The 16,284-nt window shown below is 42.6% G+C and overlaps 1 protein-coding gene across 1 annotated transcript in view; it reads right to left on the bottom strand.

The window, feature by feature from the left end:
- Positions 1 to 15,197, bottom strand: part of PTAR1 (protein prenyltransferase alpha subunit repeat containing 1) — a 31,446-nt gene extending 16,249 nt beyond the window's left edge. Inside the window, exons 1-2 of the mRNA XM_080637607.1 lie at positions 15,074 to 15,197; positions 7,703 to 7,872 (exon numbers count right to left, since the gene is read on the bottom strand). Coding sequence (XP_080493733.1) covers positions 7,703 to 7,872; positions 15,074 to 15,159 — 256 coding nt within the window. The 5' untranslated portion in view covers positions 15,160 to 15,197. The remainder of the gene's footprint in view (positions 1 to 7,702; positions 7,873 to 15,073) is intronic.
- Between the last annotated feature and the right edge of the window lie 1,087 nt (positions 15,198 to 16,284).

Here is a 16,284-nt window from a genome sequence, read left to right as displayed (position 1 = left end):
CCTTATATCCAATCTAAACTTCCCCTGTTTAAGTTTGAACCCCTTGTCCTGTCACTACAGTCCGTGATGAATAGTCCATCCCCAGCATCCTTGTAGGCCCCCTTCAGATACTGGAAGGCTGCTCTGAGGTCTCCATGCAGCCTTCTCTTCTCCAGGCTGAACAGCCTAAACTTTCTCAGCCTGTCTTCATACGGGAGGTGCTCCAGTCCCCTGATCATCCTCATGACCCTCCTCTGGACTTGTTCCAACAGTTCCATGTCCGTTTTATGTTGAGGACACCAGAACTGCACACAATACTCCAAGTGAGGTCTCACGAGAGCAGAGTAGAGGGGCAGGATCACCTCCTTCGACCTGCTGGTCACGCTCCTTTTGATGCAGCCCAGGATACGGTTGGCTTTCTGGGCTGCGAGCGCACACTGAAGCCAGCTCATGTTCATTTTCTCATCAACCAACACCCCCACATCCTTCTCTGCAGGGCTGCTCTGAATCTCTTCTCTGCCCAACCTGTAGCTGTGCCTGGGATTGCTCTGACCCAGGTGTAGGACCTTGCACTTGGCATGGTTAAACTTCATCAGGTTGGCATCAGCCCACCTCACAAGCATGTCGAGGTCCCTCTGGATGGCATCCCTTCCCTCCGGTGTATCAACCGAACCACACAGCTTGGTGTCATCGGCAAACTTGCTGAGGGCGCACTCAATCCCACTGTCCATGTCACCGACAAAGATGTTGAACAAGACCAGTCCCAACACCAATCCCTGAGGGGCACCACTCGTTACCGGTCTCCAGCCGGACATCGAGCCATTGACCACAACTCTTTGCGTGCGGCCATCCAGCCAGTTCTTTATCCACTAAGTGGTCCACCCATCAAATTGATGTCTCTCCAATTTAGAGATAAGGATGTCATGACACAGTGAGGTAAAAAAAAAATTCTTTAGTGTACTCTGTCAATTTTGCACTAAGCTGTTACATTGATGTTTTAGAAATTACCTCAAGGAACTAACTTTTCTGTCTAATTTCATGAGTTTTAGTCAAGATTTTTTTTCTTTTTTTATCTTTAATGAAAAATTTCCTTTTAAATCTCTCTTTGTTGCTAGGGCATGAATATGTCTCATATCTGCAATGCTGCTTCCTAATTTGCTGCCTGCATGTACGAAGTTTTTTTCTTTGACTTAATCACTGAACGAGCAAAGTAGTTCAACACATATTTAATTTTAGACAGGTGGATTGCCCAATTGAAATATCCAGCATTACTCACATAGAATCATAGAATAGTTAGGGTTGGAAAGGACCTTAAGATCATGTAGTTCCAACCCCCCTGCCATGGGTAGGGACACCCCACACTAAACCATGTCACCGAAGGCCTCATCCAACCTGGCCTTGAACACCGCCAAGGATGGAGCATTCACAACTTCCCTGGGCAACCCATTCCAGTGCCTCACCACCCTCTCAGTAAAGAATTTCTTCCTTATATCCAATCTAAACTTCCCCTGTTTAAGTTTGAACCCGTTACCCCTTGTCCTGTCACTACAGTCCCTGATGAAGAGTCCATCCCCAGCATCCTTGTAGGCCCCCTTCAGATACTGGAAGGCTGCTATGAGGTCTCCACGCAGCCTTCTCTTCTCCAGGCTGAACAGCCCCAACTTTCTCAACTGTCTCCATACGGGAGGTGCTCCAGTCCCCTCGTGACCCTCCTCTGGACTTGTTCCAACAGTTCCATGTCCTTTTTGTGTTGAGGACACCAGAACTGCACACAATACTCCAAGTGAGGTCTCAGGAGAGCAGAGTAGAGGGGCAGGATCACCTCCTTCGACCTGCTGGTCACGCTCCTTTTGATGCAGCCCAGGATACGGTTGGCTTTCTGGGCTGTGAGCGCACACTGAAGCCAGCTCATGTTCATTTTTTCATCGACCAACACCCCCAAGTCCTTCTCTGCAGGGCTGCTCTGAATTTCTTCTCTGCCCAACCTGTAGCTGTGCCTGCGATTGCTCTGACCCAGGTGTAGGACCTTGCACTTGGCATGGTTAAACTTCGTGAGGTTGGCATCAGCCCACCTCACAAGCGTGTCGAGGTCCCTCTGGATGGCATCCCTTCCCTCCAGCATATCAACCGAACCACACAGCTTGGTGTCATCGGCAAACTTGCTGAGGGCGCACTCAATCCCACTGTCCATGTCACCGACAAAGATGTTGAACAAGACCAGTCCCAACACCAATCCCTGAGGGGCACCACTCGTTACCGGTCTCCAGCCGGACATCGAGCCATTGACCACAACTCTTTGCGTGCGGCCATCCAGCCAGTTCTTTATCCACTAAGTGGTCCACCCATCAAATTGATGTCTCTCCAATTTAGAGATAAGGATGTCATGACACAGTGAGGTAAAAAAAAAATTCTTTAGTGTACTCTGTCAATTTTGCACTAAGCTGTTACATTGATGTTTTAGAAATTACCTCAAGGAACTAACTTTTCTGTCTAATTTCATGAGTTTTAGTCAAGATTTTTTTTCTTTTTTTATCTTTAATGAAAAATTTCCTTTTAAATCTCTCTTTGTTGCTAGGGCATGAATATGTCTCATATCTGCAATGCTGCTTCCTAATTTGCTGCCTGCATGTACGAAGTTTTTTTCTTTGACTTAATCACTGAACGAGCAAAGTAGTTCAACACATATTTAATTTTAGACAGGTGGATTGCCCAATTGAAATATCCAGCATTACTCACATAGAATCATAGAATAGTTAGGGTTGGAAAGGACCTTAAGACCATCTAGTTCCAACTCCCCTGCCATGGGCAGGGACACCTCTCACTAAACCATGCCACACAAGGCTCTGTCCAGCCTGGCCTTAGGTAAAATTAAACACTTAGTAAGTGCTTTGCTAGCTACTGTTTCAATTTTACATTCAAAAACTTCATTGGCAGCATTTAATAAGAGTTTTATACAGATCGAAAGTTAAAATTGTGAGGTGATATTGTTTCATGTTGATTTCCATTTTGCCTTCTCAAAATACTAGCAGTTATTCTGCACGTTTAGAATATCTCAATTTTACATATCATGAATATACATAATTAAAAGTGCCGATTATTCCACTGTAATTAGCTTCTGTCATAACCAACACACACAAATTGTCCTACAAAATGTAATAGGTCAAGATCTAAAAGTAACTCTTCTAAGATAACATAAATCTTCTGTACGTCAAATCAACAGTAGCCACCACTTGGCAACTGAGAGTTTCTTCAAGGGGAAAAAAAAACCAAACCAAAAATCAGAAATTATGAGCTTTGCTGCTAGCATAAAGCTAGTCTACACACCTTCACTCAGTTAATTGCATTTTTACCCCATTCAGCCAACCTGCTCTCCAACTGGTGATTATCTACAAAACCAACCAACAACAAAAACTACCACACCCCAAAAAAAATCCCTCCCCCCCAAAAAAGAGTTTAATACTAGCTTCTCCCCTAGTCAAAAGAGTCATATATCTTTTAAGCTTGTTTTAAGTTATAGTTAATCAAGACTGCCAGAAAATTGATGGCTTAATATAATTTTTAAAACATATTATGAAGAGTTCAGCACACCAAATGTAGGTGGACTGACACTTCCTATGGTGAACTTTATTTTCTGATGCTTATCACTTTGTCAAGAGGTCAGTGGGCTGCATCTAAAGGCTCCAATGCTCAACCATGGTTAAGTATCGATGTAGCAGAACTGTGCAATGGAGATATCTGCAGGACTTCTTTTGTTACAGGAGGGAAAGTTGTTTGCTACAGGAGGGAAATGTAAATGAAACTTTGCAGTGCAGAGTAAGAAGAAAATGAGGCACAGCAAAACACTGCAACAAAGAACACAATTAGAGGAGGTTCTGAATTAAGTAATAAGAAATTCTGAACTTTTGAGCGCTTGATTTTCTAAATACAATAATGGTTTTAGTAATTGCTAGGTACTGCCCTCTGTATATGCTATGGTTGACAAGACAGTTCAGAAAAAGCTTATTACAGCCTAGTTCAGTCTTTTGAATACTTTTTAGAAACAGTTTTCGTAGTCTACACGACTCTATTTATAACAATATAGCTTGTTTATCCTACTAAATCATGATTTGCACTTAACATGACTACTCTGGTATGTCAAAAGTCTGGAACAGCACTAAATCGAGCCAATTTAAAGAGAAGCTTGTCTACCATTATTGTGTTTTCCCATTACAAGGGTTCACTGTATCCTGAACATTACCAAAGGAAAGCAGCAGACAAAGTGAAAATCTCAAAGCAATACCCAGCCCCTTAATGTTGATGCTCTTTGATGCTTTGTGTAACAAGTAACAGATTAAGATTTCATGAAGTGTGGATTCTGAACCAGAGATGTCAAATAACACAACTTTAGTAAACTTTCAGCCAATTTTCAATAGAAAGTCTTATGACAGATCTGGCACACAGCGATAGTAGCTGCAGCTAGTTCCCTCAATGTTAGTAACAAAAATGGCATCTTCTATTTACAATTTAAAAGTACTTTCTGCTGGATACATTTTAAGCAAACTATAGCATTACAGGTGCTCACAATGTGTATGTCCTCTTAGAAATGAAATTCTCCCCAGCTGCAAAAGGCTGAACAAGACAATATGTTTTCAGGTTTTTTATATGGTTTTGGGGTTTCTTTCTTCTTTTCTTTTTTTTTTTTCTTTAAATATGGCTGTATCCAGATTTCAAGATGTGCTTTTCAGAAGACTTGTAAAAGTGGAAATATACAGACTTATGGGAAGTAAGAATATTCCGGGAGTACGCACAACAATACTTTGCTTAAAAAGGGAAATTTGTGGCAATTTCAGAAAACCATCTTGTGATAATTCAAGTAATATGCATGCATAAATTAAAATATTGGAGAAAGGATAAAAGCATTTTGCAAAATTAGGATTTCTAAACTAGAACAATAACGAGAAGTAGTCATGATTCTAGATTCCAACCATCCAAAAGAAACCATAACTAAATTAAACATCTGTCACAGTAAGCTATTAATGACTGACTACAAAGCACTTCCTTCTTCCAGGATCTTGCCAGAAAATATCAGACACAGCATCTGAAAACTAGCACTTGAATCAGCACCATTTTTTCTCTCTGTTCTATTTAAAATGGCTTACAATAATTCAAACAACACAAACGAGGTAACGAAAGACTACATTTGCAATCACAGTTTATTACAAGTATCAACTGAATATACAATTGAGTTTTGCAGCAGTAATACACAAACCTATTCCTTCACTACATTCAGAAGAAAGCTACTGCCTTGCCAAATTCTAAGCATGCACTTTTGTCTACAAAAAGGAATTTGCAGGAAAACCCTTGAGGGTATGTCAAATGTATAGAAACTGTAACATCTCTTGATAGTACATGCCTACTTGAGCCTCATTAGAGACAATTCTGTAAATCTACCCGGGAAAGACTTCCACCTTCATTCCCTCCACCATCGGAGCTCAGTTTCTGCTAAGATTTCCTATAAATTGTGAAACTCACTTACAGTAAAACATACTCAACTCTGTAAGCTGCACCCTGCTTTACAAACACATTATTAATATGCAGGTGCTGTAGATCACCTCTTCACATTTTGAACTGACTTTATAACCCTAGAAACAAAGGAGAATGCAGCTTTGTTCTCAAAAGAAAACCAAAAAAGTCTCAACAAACAGGCAGCAATCTAAACTTCATGCTGCTCAGTATTTACTGACGTAGTTTTATGATCTGTATTTTGAGAGAAAGTGGTTTTGCAAGGCTCCATCTGGGAAGGAAGCAGAGATATCCTTCAAGCAGTCATTACACCATATCATCCAGGCAGAACTGGCATATACCACAGTGTCACTGCAACAAAGCACGTGAATCAGTGTGGAAACAGGAGGGTGCCATCACATTAGCCACCCAGCTGCCCTTTAGCTAACAGCTATCAGCAGTCTTCAGCCTCCCAAACTGAAACTCTAGTGGATGTTATACTAAAGATCTGAACTCTGTGAGTAGTCACAAAGTGCTCTTCAATGGGAAAGATATCCCTGTTTCTAGGACAGAAAAATACCACAGCAGGTAGAAGATACTAGAAAGAAGCCTCAGAAAGAACATGCATAAACACCAAAAGTAAGACCCTAAGCCTAGAATAAGAGGACTCTTTATGCTGACTATTTAGAAGATACCTGAAACCGTGAACAAAAAAAATTGTTTCTTAAAGTTTCAGAATTACTTTTTTTTATTCTTACTCTGAATAGGACACTTTGTAAGCAGTCAAATATCTTTCACATCACACACATTTATAATTCTTTAACAAAGACAATACACACTGAAGTATTTTTTATGCAAGTAAATTAAAGTAAAATCCAAACCAAGATAAAAAGATAAAAAAGGAAATTCAGCTTTACAGTTATCAAGCTGTATGGACTAATGATTTCTGGCACCCCTATGTCTGAAAGACACTGCACTTGTTTCTTTCTTTAGATCCACACATCACCACAGTTTCCCTTCCAACTCAGGAAAGCAGGACAAAATTTCGTCTGTAAAGATTAACATCATTTCCCTAAATCAGTAATCAAAATCAGTCATCTCTCTCTCACCCTTCCAGCTTGGGCAAGAGAGAACGAATTTACATTTTTCAACTAAGCAGCCCTACAACTTGTTTAGCTTGTCAAGATGCACAATCCAAAGCCTGCCCTTCCCGCCACTAACACTCAGTTCTTTCAGAACAGTTAAACTGGCTTTAAGGGACAGCATAGTGTCAAAAAAGGTAAATTATCAGGATGAGGGGACCAAGTGCACCTCAGTAAGTTTGCAGACAACACCAAGTTGGCTGGAAGTGTTCATCTGCTGGAGGGTAGGAAGGCTCTGCAGAGGGATCTGGACAAACTGACTGATGGGCTGTGGACAATTGTATGAGGTTCAACAACTGCACTTGGGTCCTGCACTTGGGCCACAACAACCGCATGCAACACTACAGGCCTGGGGAAGAGTGGCTGGAAAGCTGCTCGGTGGAAAAGGACCTGGGAGTGCTGACTGACGGCTGAACGTGAGCCAGCTTGTACCCAGGCAGCCAAGAAGGCCAATGGCATCCTGGCTTGTATCTGAAATAGTGTGGCCAGCAGGGCCAGGGCAGTGATCATCCCCCTGTACTCAGCACTGGTGAGGCTGCACCTCAAATCCTTTGTTCAGTTCAGGGCCCCTCACTACAAGAGAGATACTGAGTGGCTGGAGCAGGTCCAGAGAAAGACAGCAAAGCTGGCGAAGGGCCAAGAGCACAAGTTTTATGAGGCTGAAGAAACTGGGGGTGTTCAGTCTGCAGAAAAGAAGGCCCAGAGGAGACCTTATTGCTATTTACAACTACCTGAAAAGAGGTTATAACAAAGTGGGTGTCTAGTAACAAGCGATAGGACAAGAAGAAATGGCCTCAAGTTGCACCAGGAGAGGCTTAGATTGAATATTAGGAAAAATTTCTTCACCGAAAGGTTGTCAAGCAATGAAATAGGCTGCTCAGCTAAGCAGCTGAGTGACCATCCGTGAAGATATTTTAAAAGATGTAGATGTGCACTTAGAGACATGTTTTAATGGCAGACCTGGCAGTGTTAGTTTTATGGTTTGACTCTATGATCTTAAGGGTCTTTTCCAACCTAAATGATTCTACGATAAATAAAAAATGTGCACTGAGAATCACACTAGATGCAATTAGATGCAATTCTCCTTCTGGGCAACTTACCATCTTTGTTCAGCCATTGTTTTCTTTGTCTGTAGAGGAGAAGTTTATTGTGGACATACGGCAAAAGAAACTTGACACACCAGCTCTCCACACCAAGCTTGTTTTCTACCAGGACAATAGGGCTCCGGTTATACCTGGCTTCAGGACAAGGTATCAATCCAATTTCATCTCTTAAAAAAAAAAAAACAACCAGAAAGAAATATAATTAAACTTATTTCCAGTAGATGCCAACTTTTCTCCTCAATAGAGCAGACTGGCAATGCTTCCCATCCAGTTCCCACCCATCTTTTCCCCCATTTTTACCAAAAATCTGTAGTCATTATCCTAAATTCACTTTCTTGGTTCTTGCTGAACAGCAGGTATGAAAAAATGCATTTTCAGAAAGCTATTCTTTGCAAAACTCATGCAGTATATTAACTTGGCAAATAAATTATTCAAACATGTTTTAAGGCGTGAATAAAGATTTAAGTTGAGCAAAAAACATAAATGTATTTTACCTCTGTAAAATTTATTCACACTCAATATAAAAGCCAGTTGTGATTTTGAGTACTACAAAAACTTTGTATTAGTTAAACAGTGCTGTAGCAACTGAAAATCAGAAGTATTTTAAGACTTGCTGAAGAATCTGGAATTAATAGTCATTATTAGATGATCCATAATGAATTCAAAATCCTTTAAAAGTTCTCTAGGAAGATTCCTTTTGGTGATTCTGGATCTTCTTACCTTATGATAACTGAAAAGTTCTATTTTATTTTCCCAACGAACCTAAATGAAGAAGGTCCGCTTTTCTGTATGTTTAGATTATCATCTAAGCAGTTTAACTCAGATGAATTAACACAAGTAGTCGTACTCCTACCTTTGTGATGTAGATGTAGGAACTGCTACTGCAAGAGAAACAAAACACATAAAACATACAGGCAGCTGACTAACTCAAAGCTACCCATACATTTCCTGCAGCAGTGTGACTAGGCGCTCAGAAACCAAAGTTTGCACAAAAGAAAGTTACACAGACAGCAACATGCATGTTTCTACATGCTCCGTTTTTCTTTCTCCTACGCAAGACAGTCTGCTGAACAAATTACTGAATTTTGTTACTGGAGAATCTGAGTGTACTGATTTAGTTCTCTACCCTCAGTGGGTTATTAATAACATAATAAAAAGTGACTTGATTATTTAAGAATATGTTTGTTTATTCAGAAAGGAGACTTAATCCTCCATACACCATGACATACATCACAAGCCAAAAAGAGCACAAGTAACTCAAGGTAAGATATTTGCAAATCACCTGGCTCTGTCTCTAAACATACACCCAGGTCCTTTACCCATCTCTGGTCATCTGAAGACAGAGGGAAAACAGCACTTTCTTACCCCACCAATTTCAAGCAATGGTATTAAAGCAAGATGCTCCTTTCTGTTGCCGCACTCAACACAAGCCCTTCAGGAAGCTAGTCAGATTAGACCAAAAATGACATTCCCACCTGCTTCTTTAAATATGGCACCTTATAGCATGAAGTTTATAGTTACTGCAGACTCCCCCTCTTATGAATGTTAAACCTCATGCTTAGTCAAACATTGCCTGACCTTGCATACAGGGTCATACAGGTTCCCACCTGCAATGAAGATGCTGTCACCCACAGCTTTGCTAATTAACTCTATTAATTACTGCAAGAATTTACTAGCTGTTGCTTACAAACAATACACCAAATGTAAACAGCAAAGAGAGAAAAAAAACCCAACCATGCATTCACACCTTCACTTCTTATCAAACGCAAAAAGTCTGACACAGACAAGCTAAGTTCCACAATAGTGCTTTAAACATGTCAAAATGACAGACAGGTAGGGTTTGCATAGAGCTGACAAGTCTGCCTGAAACATCCCAACTCCAAAACTAACTCAGCTAGCTGAAATTGCCAGGGGACTAGATTGGTGCATAATGACATTCACCAATATACAGTGAAATACAAAAAATTGTTTATCTGCTAACAACTCAGTTTTTGCTAAGATGCAAACCAGGACTTCTCAGTTGGTAGAAATATTGTCTCCAACATGTTTCCACACCCTGACATTGTTTCTGATGATCCATCTGGTTCAGAAGTCTCATGTGCACTCAGTTCCTGAGAACCAACAGAATTCCTGATGTAAAGTACCAGTAGGGCAGAATTATGTAAGATGAGATGCCTATCTCACCGCCAAAACAATTCAACCACCATCTATTTTTGCTCCTGAAGTAACAGGACAGGTCTGTCAGCCCAGGAGACACTGAGTATGTCTGCAGCCTCTGCTCCATCATGTTATCCAAAGAAAGCTTCTGCAGCAGGATTCACATGCAGGCAGCACTGAAATGCAAAATTAAGTGACTGAAGTACCCTCCATCTTGTACAAATTGCCCCACGCCATTTGAAAAAGATGTGCCTGTTCATATGACAGGACTACCTCAACTCACTGCAGAATGAAGGATGCCACATTTAGGTCAAGTGACAGGTGAATGCTGCTGACAATACTGAAGGAGACACCATTTGAGGGCTACTGTTTGTCAGGATTTTGTACTGTCAGAAGCACCATCTACTATTAAAGTATGATTCAGTTTCTCTCTCTAAACTTCTAGGTCTTCTGTCTCTTGAATTTTAGGAGTTATTTTGTGCTTTGCTATTTATTTTCCTCAAAGCAAGCACCACAGTCACGTTACAAAACCTGCATGAGTTATCTCCGTATTTACTGGATACCACACTAGTTCACATTCCTAAAATATACCATGGAAGCAGCCAAAACTTAGTGGAAGATTTTAGCTGAGTTGTCATGAAGTACGCAGCCATTACAGAGCTTCTCCAACCTGTGCTGAAAATGGAGATGCTGTGCAAGATGAGACCCAGGAGACCATGGAGCTGCACAACCCAGACAGGGTCCATAGTGCAAACCTCAGCCATGACAGAACAGTAACTGGCAAGCTGCTGCAGGACCTGCTTCAAGAGCCCTAGTCTGTTGTCTCAGCCTTTCAATGGCCTTCCTCAAAATAAACCCTAGCCAACCTACTTTAAACTCATAAAACGATGATACAAAAAGCTCCCCCTTTCACAGAACCACAGTATCTCAGTACTACTAGGGAAGAAGGCATTTCTTCTGATGGGAGCGTGACAGGTCTTCAGCTTTAGGCACCCAATGTGAAGGGACCTTTTCTGTTTTTTCTCCTGGAAGATCATCTTTAAAATAAGCCAACCTCTCCCCAGAGGATTAGACAGAGGATATTAAATAATGGCTGGGAGATCTATATCTGGTGGATATGAAGCAACTGCAATTCTACTGACAACAAAGATTGGGCCTAAGTAGTTGAATATTTCTGCAATTACAAAAAGCTTTTAATACTGTAAGACAATCTGGAGCACGACAACTTGGAAACGTGTATATTTTTATATTAAAGTAAGTCTCATGAAATGACTACATGGCTAAAGAATTTACAGTGTTTATACATTTATAGACTGTACAGCAGGGAAGAGAGGGCCTGAACTGAAGAGCTGAATTTTTTTTTCCCTTATTGTGCAGTGCATCATACACATAATTCTCTTTTAGAATTTCAACTAATTAATTAATTTGCGCACTATGGAACTGTTGGAACAAGTCCAGAGGAAGGCCATGAGGATGATCAGGGGACTGGAGCACCTCCCGTATGCAGACAGGCTGAGAAAGTTGGGGCTGTTCAGCCTGGAGAAGAGAAGGCTGCATGGAGACCTCAGAGCAGCCTTCCAGTACCTGAAAGGGGGCCTACAAGGATGCTGGGGAGGGACTATTCATCAGGGACTGTAGTGACAGGACAACGGTAACAGGTTAAAACTTAAACAGGGGAAGTTTAGATTGGATCTAAGGAAGAAATTCTTTACTGTTAGGGTGATGAGGCACTGGAATGGGTTGCCCAGGGAGGGTGCAAATGCTCCATCCTTGGCGGTGTTCAAGGCCAGGTTGGATGAGGCCTTGGGTGGCATGGTTTAGTGTGTCCCTGCCCATGGCAGGGGGGTTGGAACTACATGATCTTAAGGTCCTTTCCAACCCTAAGTATTCTATGATTAGTCATTATCTTAGTGATATAACCAAAATATTTAATAAATGAAATAACAGTAATATACTGTATGGAAATCCAAAGTACTTCTATGCACTATTTACTTCTAAAGAAGCTCTAGATGTGCTGCTTTCATATCTAGGGGTTCTCTTTTGTTTGCTTTCAGATTAATCTCCACTTGATTGGACTTCTGCTGCAATAACAAAGTTCTGCACTGATGATCCTTCTCACTAAGTATTACAAGAAAATTATTTTTATTACTGGCTTATTTGCAAGTATCAATGATGCACAAAAGTATTAATTCAACAAAAAGAACATTGGCAAGACAAATTTCATACTCAGGTACAGTAAAGACTTAAGCAAGTATGTCTCTTTCCGGATCCCCTGAAATTTGCAATCACACCAGTAGAAACCTTGATTCAGTTTCAAATCTAACAAAATATAGTGTGGTATTTTTACTACACTAAGAATGAGATGAATTGAGACAGAAAAAATTATCTAAGCTACAGTGACATGAATGATTCTTGGAAAACCATAAATAGTATGCTCAGATTTTGTACACAATTACCTGGGCTACCATCTAAGACTTCATATTTCAAATTATGTGTACCAAATTGGTGTACTTTTCTGATAAGTGAGCTTCCTTCTGTTTGACTTCACATTCTAAAGAACAGCAAAGTTACAAAAGAAAGATACATTGATCTGCTCACTGCTGGTGATCTGTTCAGTTCCAGCAGCATAGCTCATGTATATGACTTTATCAGGAACTATGCTTGAAAGACTGGGTAAAAATATCTTCCAGCCTTAGAAAATTGAGAACTAGCATGGCGACACAGTTAATTGACTGAAGAAAATGGAGCTATCAGAGACAAGGCAAAAAGAATTTTGTGTTGTATATTTAGTTACAAGTAAGCTCATCTTAAAAATATGCACATTCTTACTGCAAATTTAAAGGGGGAAAACAAAAAAGAGAAAAAAAAAAAGAAGAAAAGAATAAAGAAGCAACAATTCAATGTTCTACTTAGTCTAAAACTGTATTTTTACATGCTTTTTACTGTGAACCAGAGACAATGCCCCTTTAAGACCTACAGATCTATGAACCTTCCAGAACAAAACACTCATTACAACAAATGCAAAGGGGGCAAGCAAACAAACAGTCAAAGACAAGTGACAACAAATGCTCAAAGAGAAATGAGTAGGGGATAAAAAATGAGATGTGAACAGAAACATTATGCACATCAGCTCCATTATTTTCAGTAGGACCTGGCGGATACCATGTAAAAGAACTCAAACCTAGATCTGTAGCACAGACAGGCTACTCTATTCAAGAGCATAACATCTGTCAGGGACTACAGCAGGTTACCACTGTCTTGACCATCAGCAGGAAGACAAGATGTCTCCGATATACTGGAGAGTATCTGGCCAGCACAGCCGCAAGTCAGCGCTCTAGAGGTAGAAAGGCATCGTAGCAAAGGGCATGCAGTCTACACTGGCTGTGCATAGACCCTCTTCAAGTACTGCAGTTCAGAAATCCAGCAGACAGCAAACTAGCACTAGCTTGTGGTTCCTCACTCGAAGCATGGCACAGTGCATCCATTCCAAGCAATAAATCTCATAGTCTACTTTCATCTCTGAGATGGCACCTCTGAAAGAAAACGGCAACAGCGGAATATTCTTCAAAACAAAGTTTGAAGTTTGCTAGCAATGAAAAATCTGGCAAAGGAATAGGAACTAAGAAGAATCAGAACATTCATTCACAAATACTGGCTGTTTACAGCCTCACAACCTAAAAATGAAGCTGCATGGCAAAACGTAGGGTTGGGTTTTTTTTTCACACAGCATCCATATGCTGTATTTTAAAACCTGGCCACCCACCCAAGTTGCTTACTACATTTATAGAGACAGGAGGGGATTCAGGAGGGGATTCAGGAGGGGATTCAGGAGGGGATTCAGGAGGGGATTCAGGAGGGGATTCAGGAGGGGATTCAGGAGGGGATTCAGGAGGGGATTCAGGAGGGGATTCAGGAGGGGATTCAGGAGGGGATTCAGGAGGGGATTCAGGAGGGGATTCAGGAGGGGATTCACTCTAACCCTCTCTTTTAAGCAATGGGGCAAATTAAGCGCCTGTAAAATTTTCCTGTGTAGTTGGTTAGTGTACCGTTTTCTGGAACAGATTAATAGGCCACCACCTTAGAGACTGCAGCCTTAGTGACTGACACAAATACACTGTACTGATGTTATGAAGTTGTTATCCACTAAGTGCTACCTCATATGCCATGACCAATATGGAGTTTGCATAAACAGTCAGAATGATGCTTCCCTAAACAGTTTGTGTCTTAAAACAGCTAAGGACAGGGAAGGAAACAGAAATACAGGAGGTGCCTAAATGAGGGTCTCAGTGGTAGTCAGCAGAACTGAAAATGAAACACTGACCATCTGATCCGCAGATTGTTAGAAAAGCCTGCCTCTCACAAGACAGCAATAACTGTAGTTTGTATCTACACAGTCATTCTTCTCGTCTCCTACCGCACAATGAAAAGTACTAGCACTTCTATTAACAGATAGATTTGAACATGGCATTCATCAAATCATGCTGTTTGTACAAGGGTGCAATTCAGCAGGCTTCAACCCTGAAGATGTGCTTCCACCAAGGATTAACGCTGTGCCTCAGACACAGACAGACCCTGCTGCCTTCAGTGGGACTTTGGCAGGCCTGACCCGCCCGCAGGCGAAGGTCAATCCCATCTCGATTACGCTGTGAGTTTAACACCGTCAAGCTTCGAATTCGAGTACGGTTCATTTAAGAACTTATCTTTAAAAAGATATCCATCGCTTCCAGACTTTAGAACCCCCGCTGGTTTCCACAGCTCAGTACCATGCGCCGATGAGCCTGGTGTTGCCGCCAGGACGACAAACCGCCGCAAGAGTCGCCACCAGTCGGAGCGCTGCCGCAGGCTGCGCCTCCCGAGCCGCGCGCCAGCCGGGAGCACCCAGACTCCCGAGGCAAGTGCGCGGCGGTACCCATAAGACGAGGCAGCAGGAAAGCACAAGGGACACCGTCGGGGAACCAGCAACCTGCCCCGGCGAAGCGCAGCTGCCGTGGAAGCCGGCCGGCGCGGCCCCCTCCGCTCGTAGCCAAGCACCCCGTGGGGTGGTGCCAGACGGGGAAACCCGACTGGTCCCCGCGGCCCTTCTCGGCGTGACCTTGGGCCCAGCCCCCGGCCCCGACAGGCACCGCTACGCCCCGGGCGGAGAGGGGGAGGGACTGCCAGCGGTCGAGGAGCACGCCCGGTCTCGGCACGGCAGCCGCCCGCGCCACTCACATGTGGGGGTTCCGCTGGAAGGCGTTGCGAATGTCCTTCACCACCCGCTGCACCAGCACCGCCACCTCCTCCAGCGACTCGGCCATCTTCCACCGCCGCAGCCGGCACCGCCGCGCCGGGCGGGCAGAGCACTTCCGGGTCAGCGGCCCGCGGGGAGCCGCGGGTAACGCGCAGCGGGGCGGGGAGGGCCGGAGCAGGGCGGGCCCGCGCTCCCACCTCCCTCCTCGGCCCCTCCTCAGGGGCGGGGCGGGTTCTCTGCCTCTCGCAGGCGGAGATGCTCCCGTGCGTGCCCAGGGGAAAGGAGCGGCAGTAGCATGCGGTAGATTCGACCTGCCGTCTTCTCAGTACTGAAGAATTGATCTGCTCTGTTGCATTTGTTGCGAAAAGAAATGATGCTTTAATTCTCGTTTGGGCTGCAACTCAGTAAATCTTTTTGTATAAATAAGAAGAGAAGAAGCCTGCAAAGTCATATGGCACCGTGATAGGTGTCTAAAAAGATTGCAGTTTTTCACAAAACAGGACTTACACAGATTTAATTGAAGGTCCAGTGTGTTAAACCCCGAACTGGAACACTAGAACTGGGAGATTTTACGTAGCCTTCTCAATAGCCCATGTATTACATGGGAAAACTTGGATTAAATAATGCTGATTTCAGGTAATTGGATTATATGGATGTGCTGCTGCAGTTTCTTATTCACGTTATAGACTGTACAGGTGCCATTTCATAGAATCATAGAATGGTCTGGGTTGGAAGGGACCTTAAAGATCAGATGGTTCCAACCCACTGCCATGGGCAGGGACACATTCCACTAGACCGTTTTGATCAAACCCCCATGCAGCCTGGCCTTGAAGCCAACCTTGAAGCCAGACTTTCAATACTACTGCCTGCCAGACCCATGCTGTCCATGTTATGCAAGTCCATGTTATGCAAGTCCATGTTATGATGGTTTTAGTCAAACCCGCATTTATATCTTTGTTACTTATTAAGTGAATGATTTAAAGATCTTGCAGAAAGGAATGAAGAACCATAGTTACCAAATTTCCATCGATAACTCCAATGATAACCTGTTCAATGGCATGTGTGTATGCAGTAAGTATAAAATGAGAAGGGTCATAGAACCTGGGTTGTTGGAGAAGCATTTTGGTATCTGATGATGTATGGTGTCTGAGATTATTGAGGCAAGCTGATGCATTCTGCATGCCACATAAGC

This window comes from Psittacula echo, assembly GCF_963264785.1.
Source record: "Psittacula echo genome assembly, chromosome: Z".
NCBI classification, from domain to species: Eukaryota; Metazoa; Chordata; class Aves; order Psittaciformes; family Psittacidae; genus Psittacula; species Psittacula echo.
The sequence above is the reverse complement of the archived record's forward strand: the minus strand, read 5'-3'. Positions and strand labels throughout refer to the sequence as shown.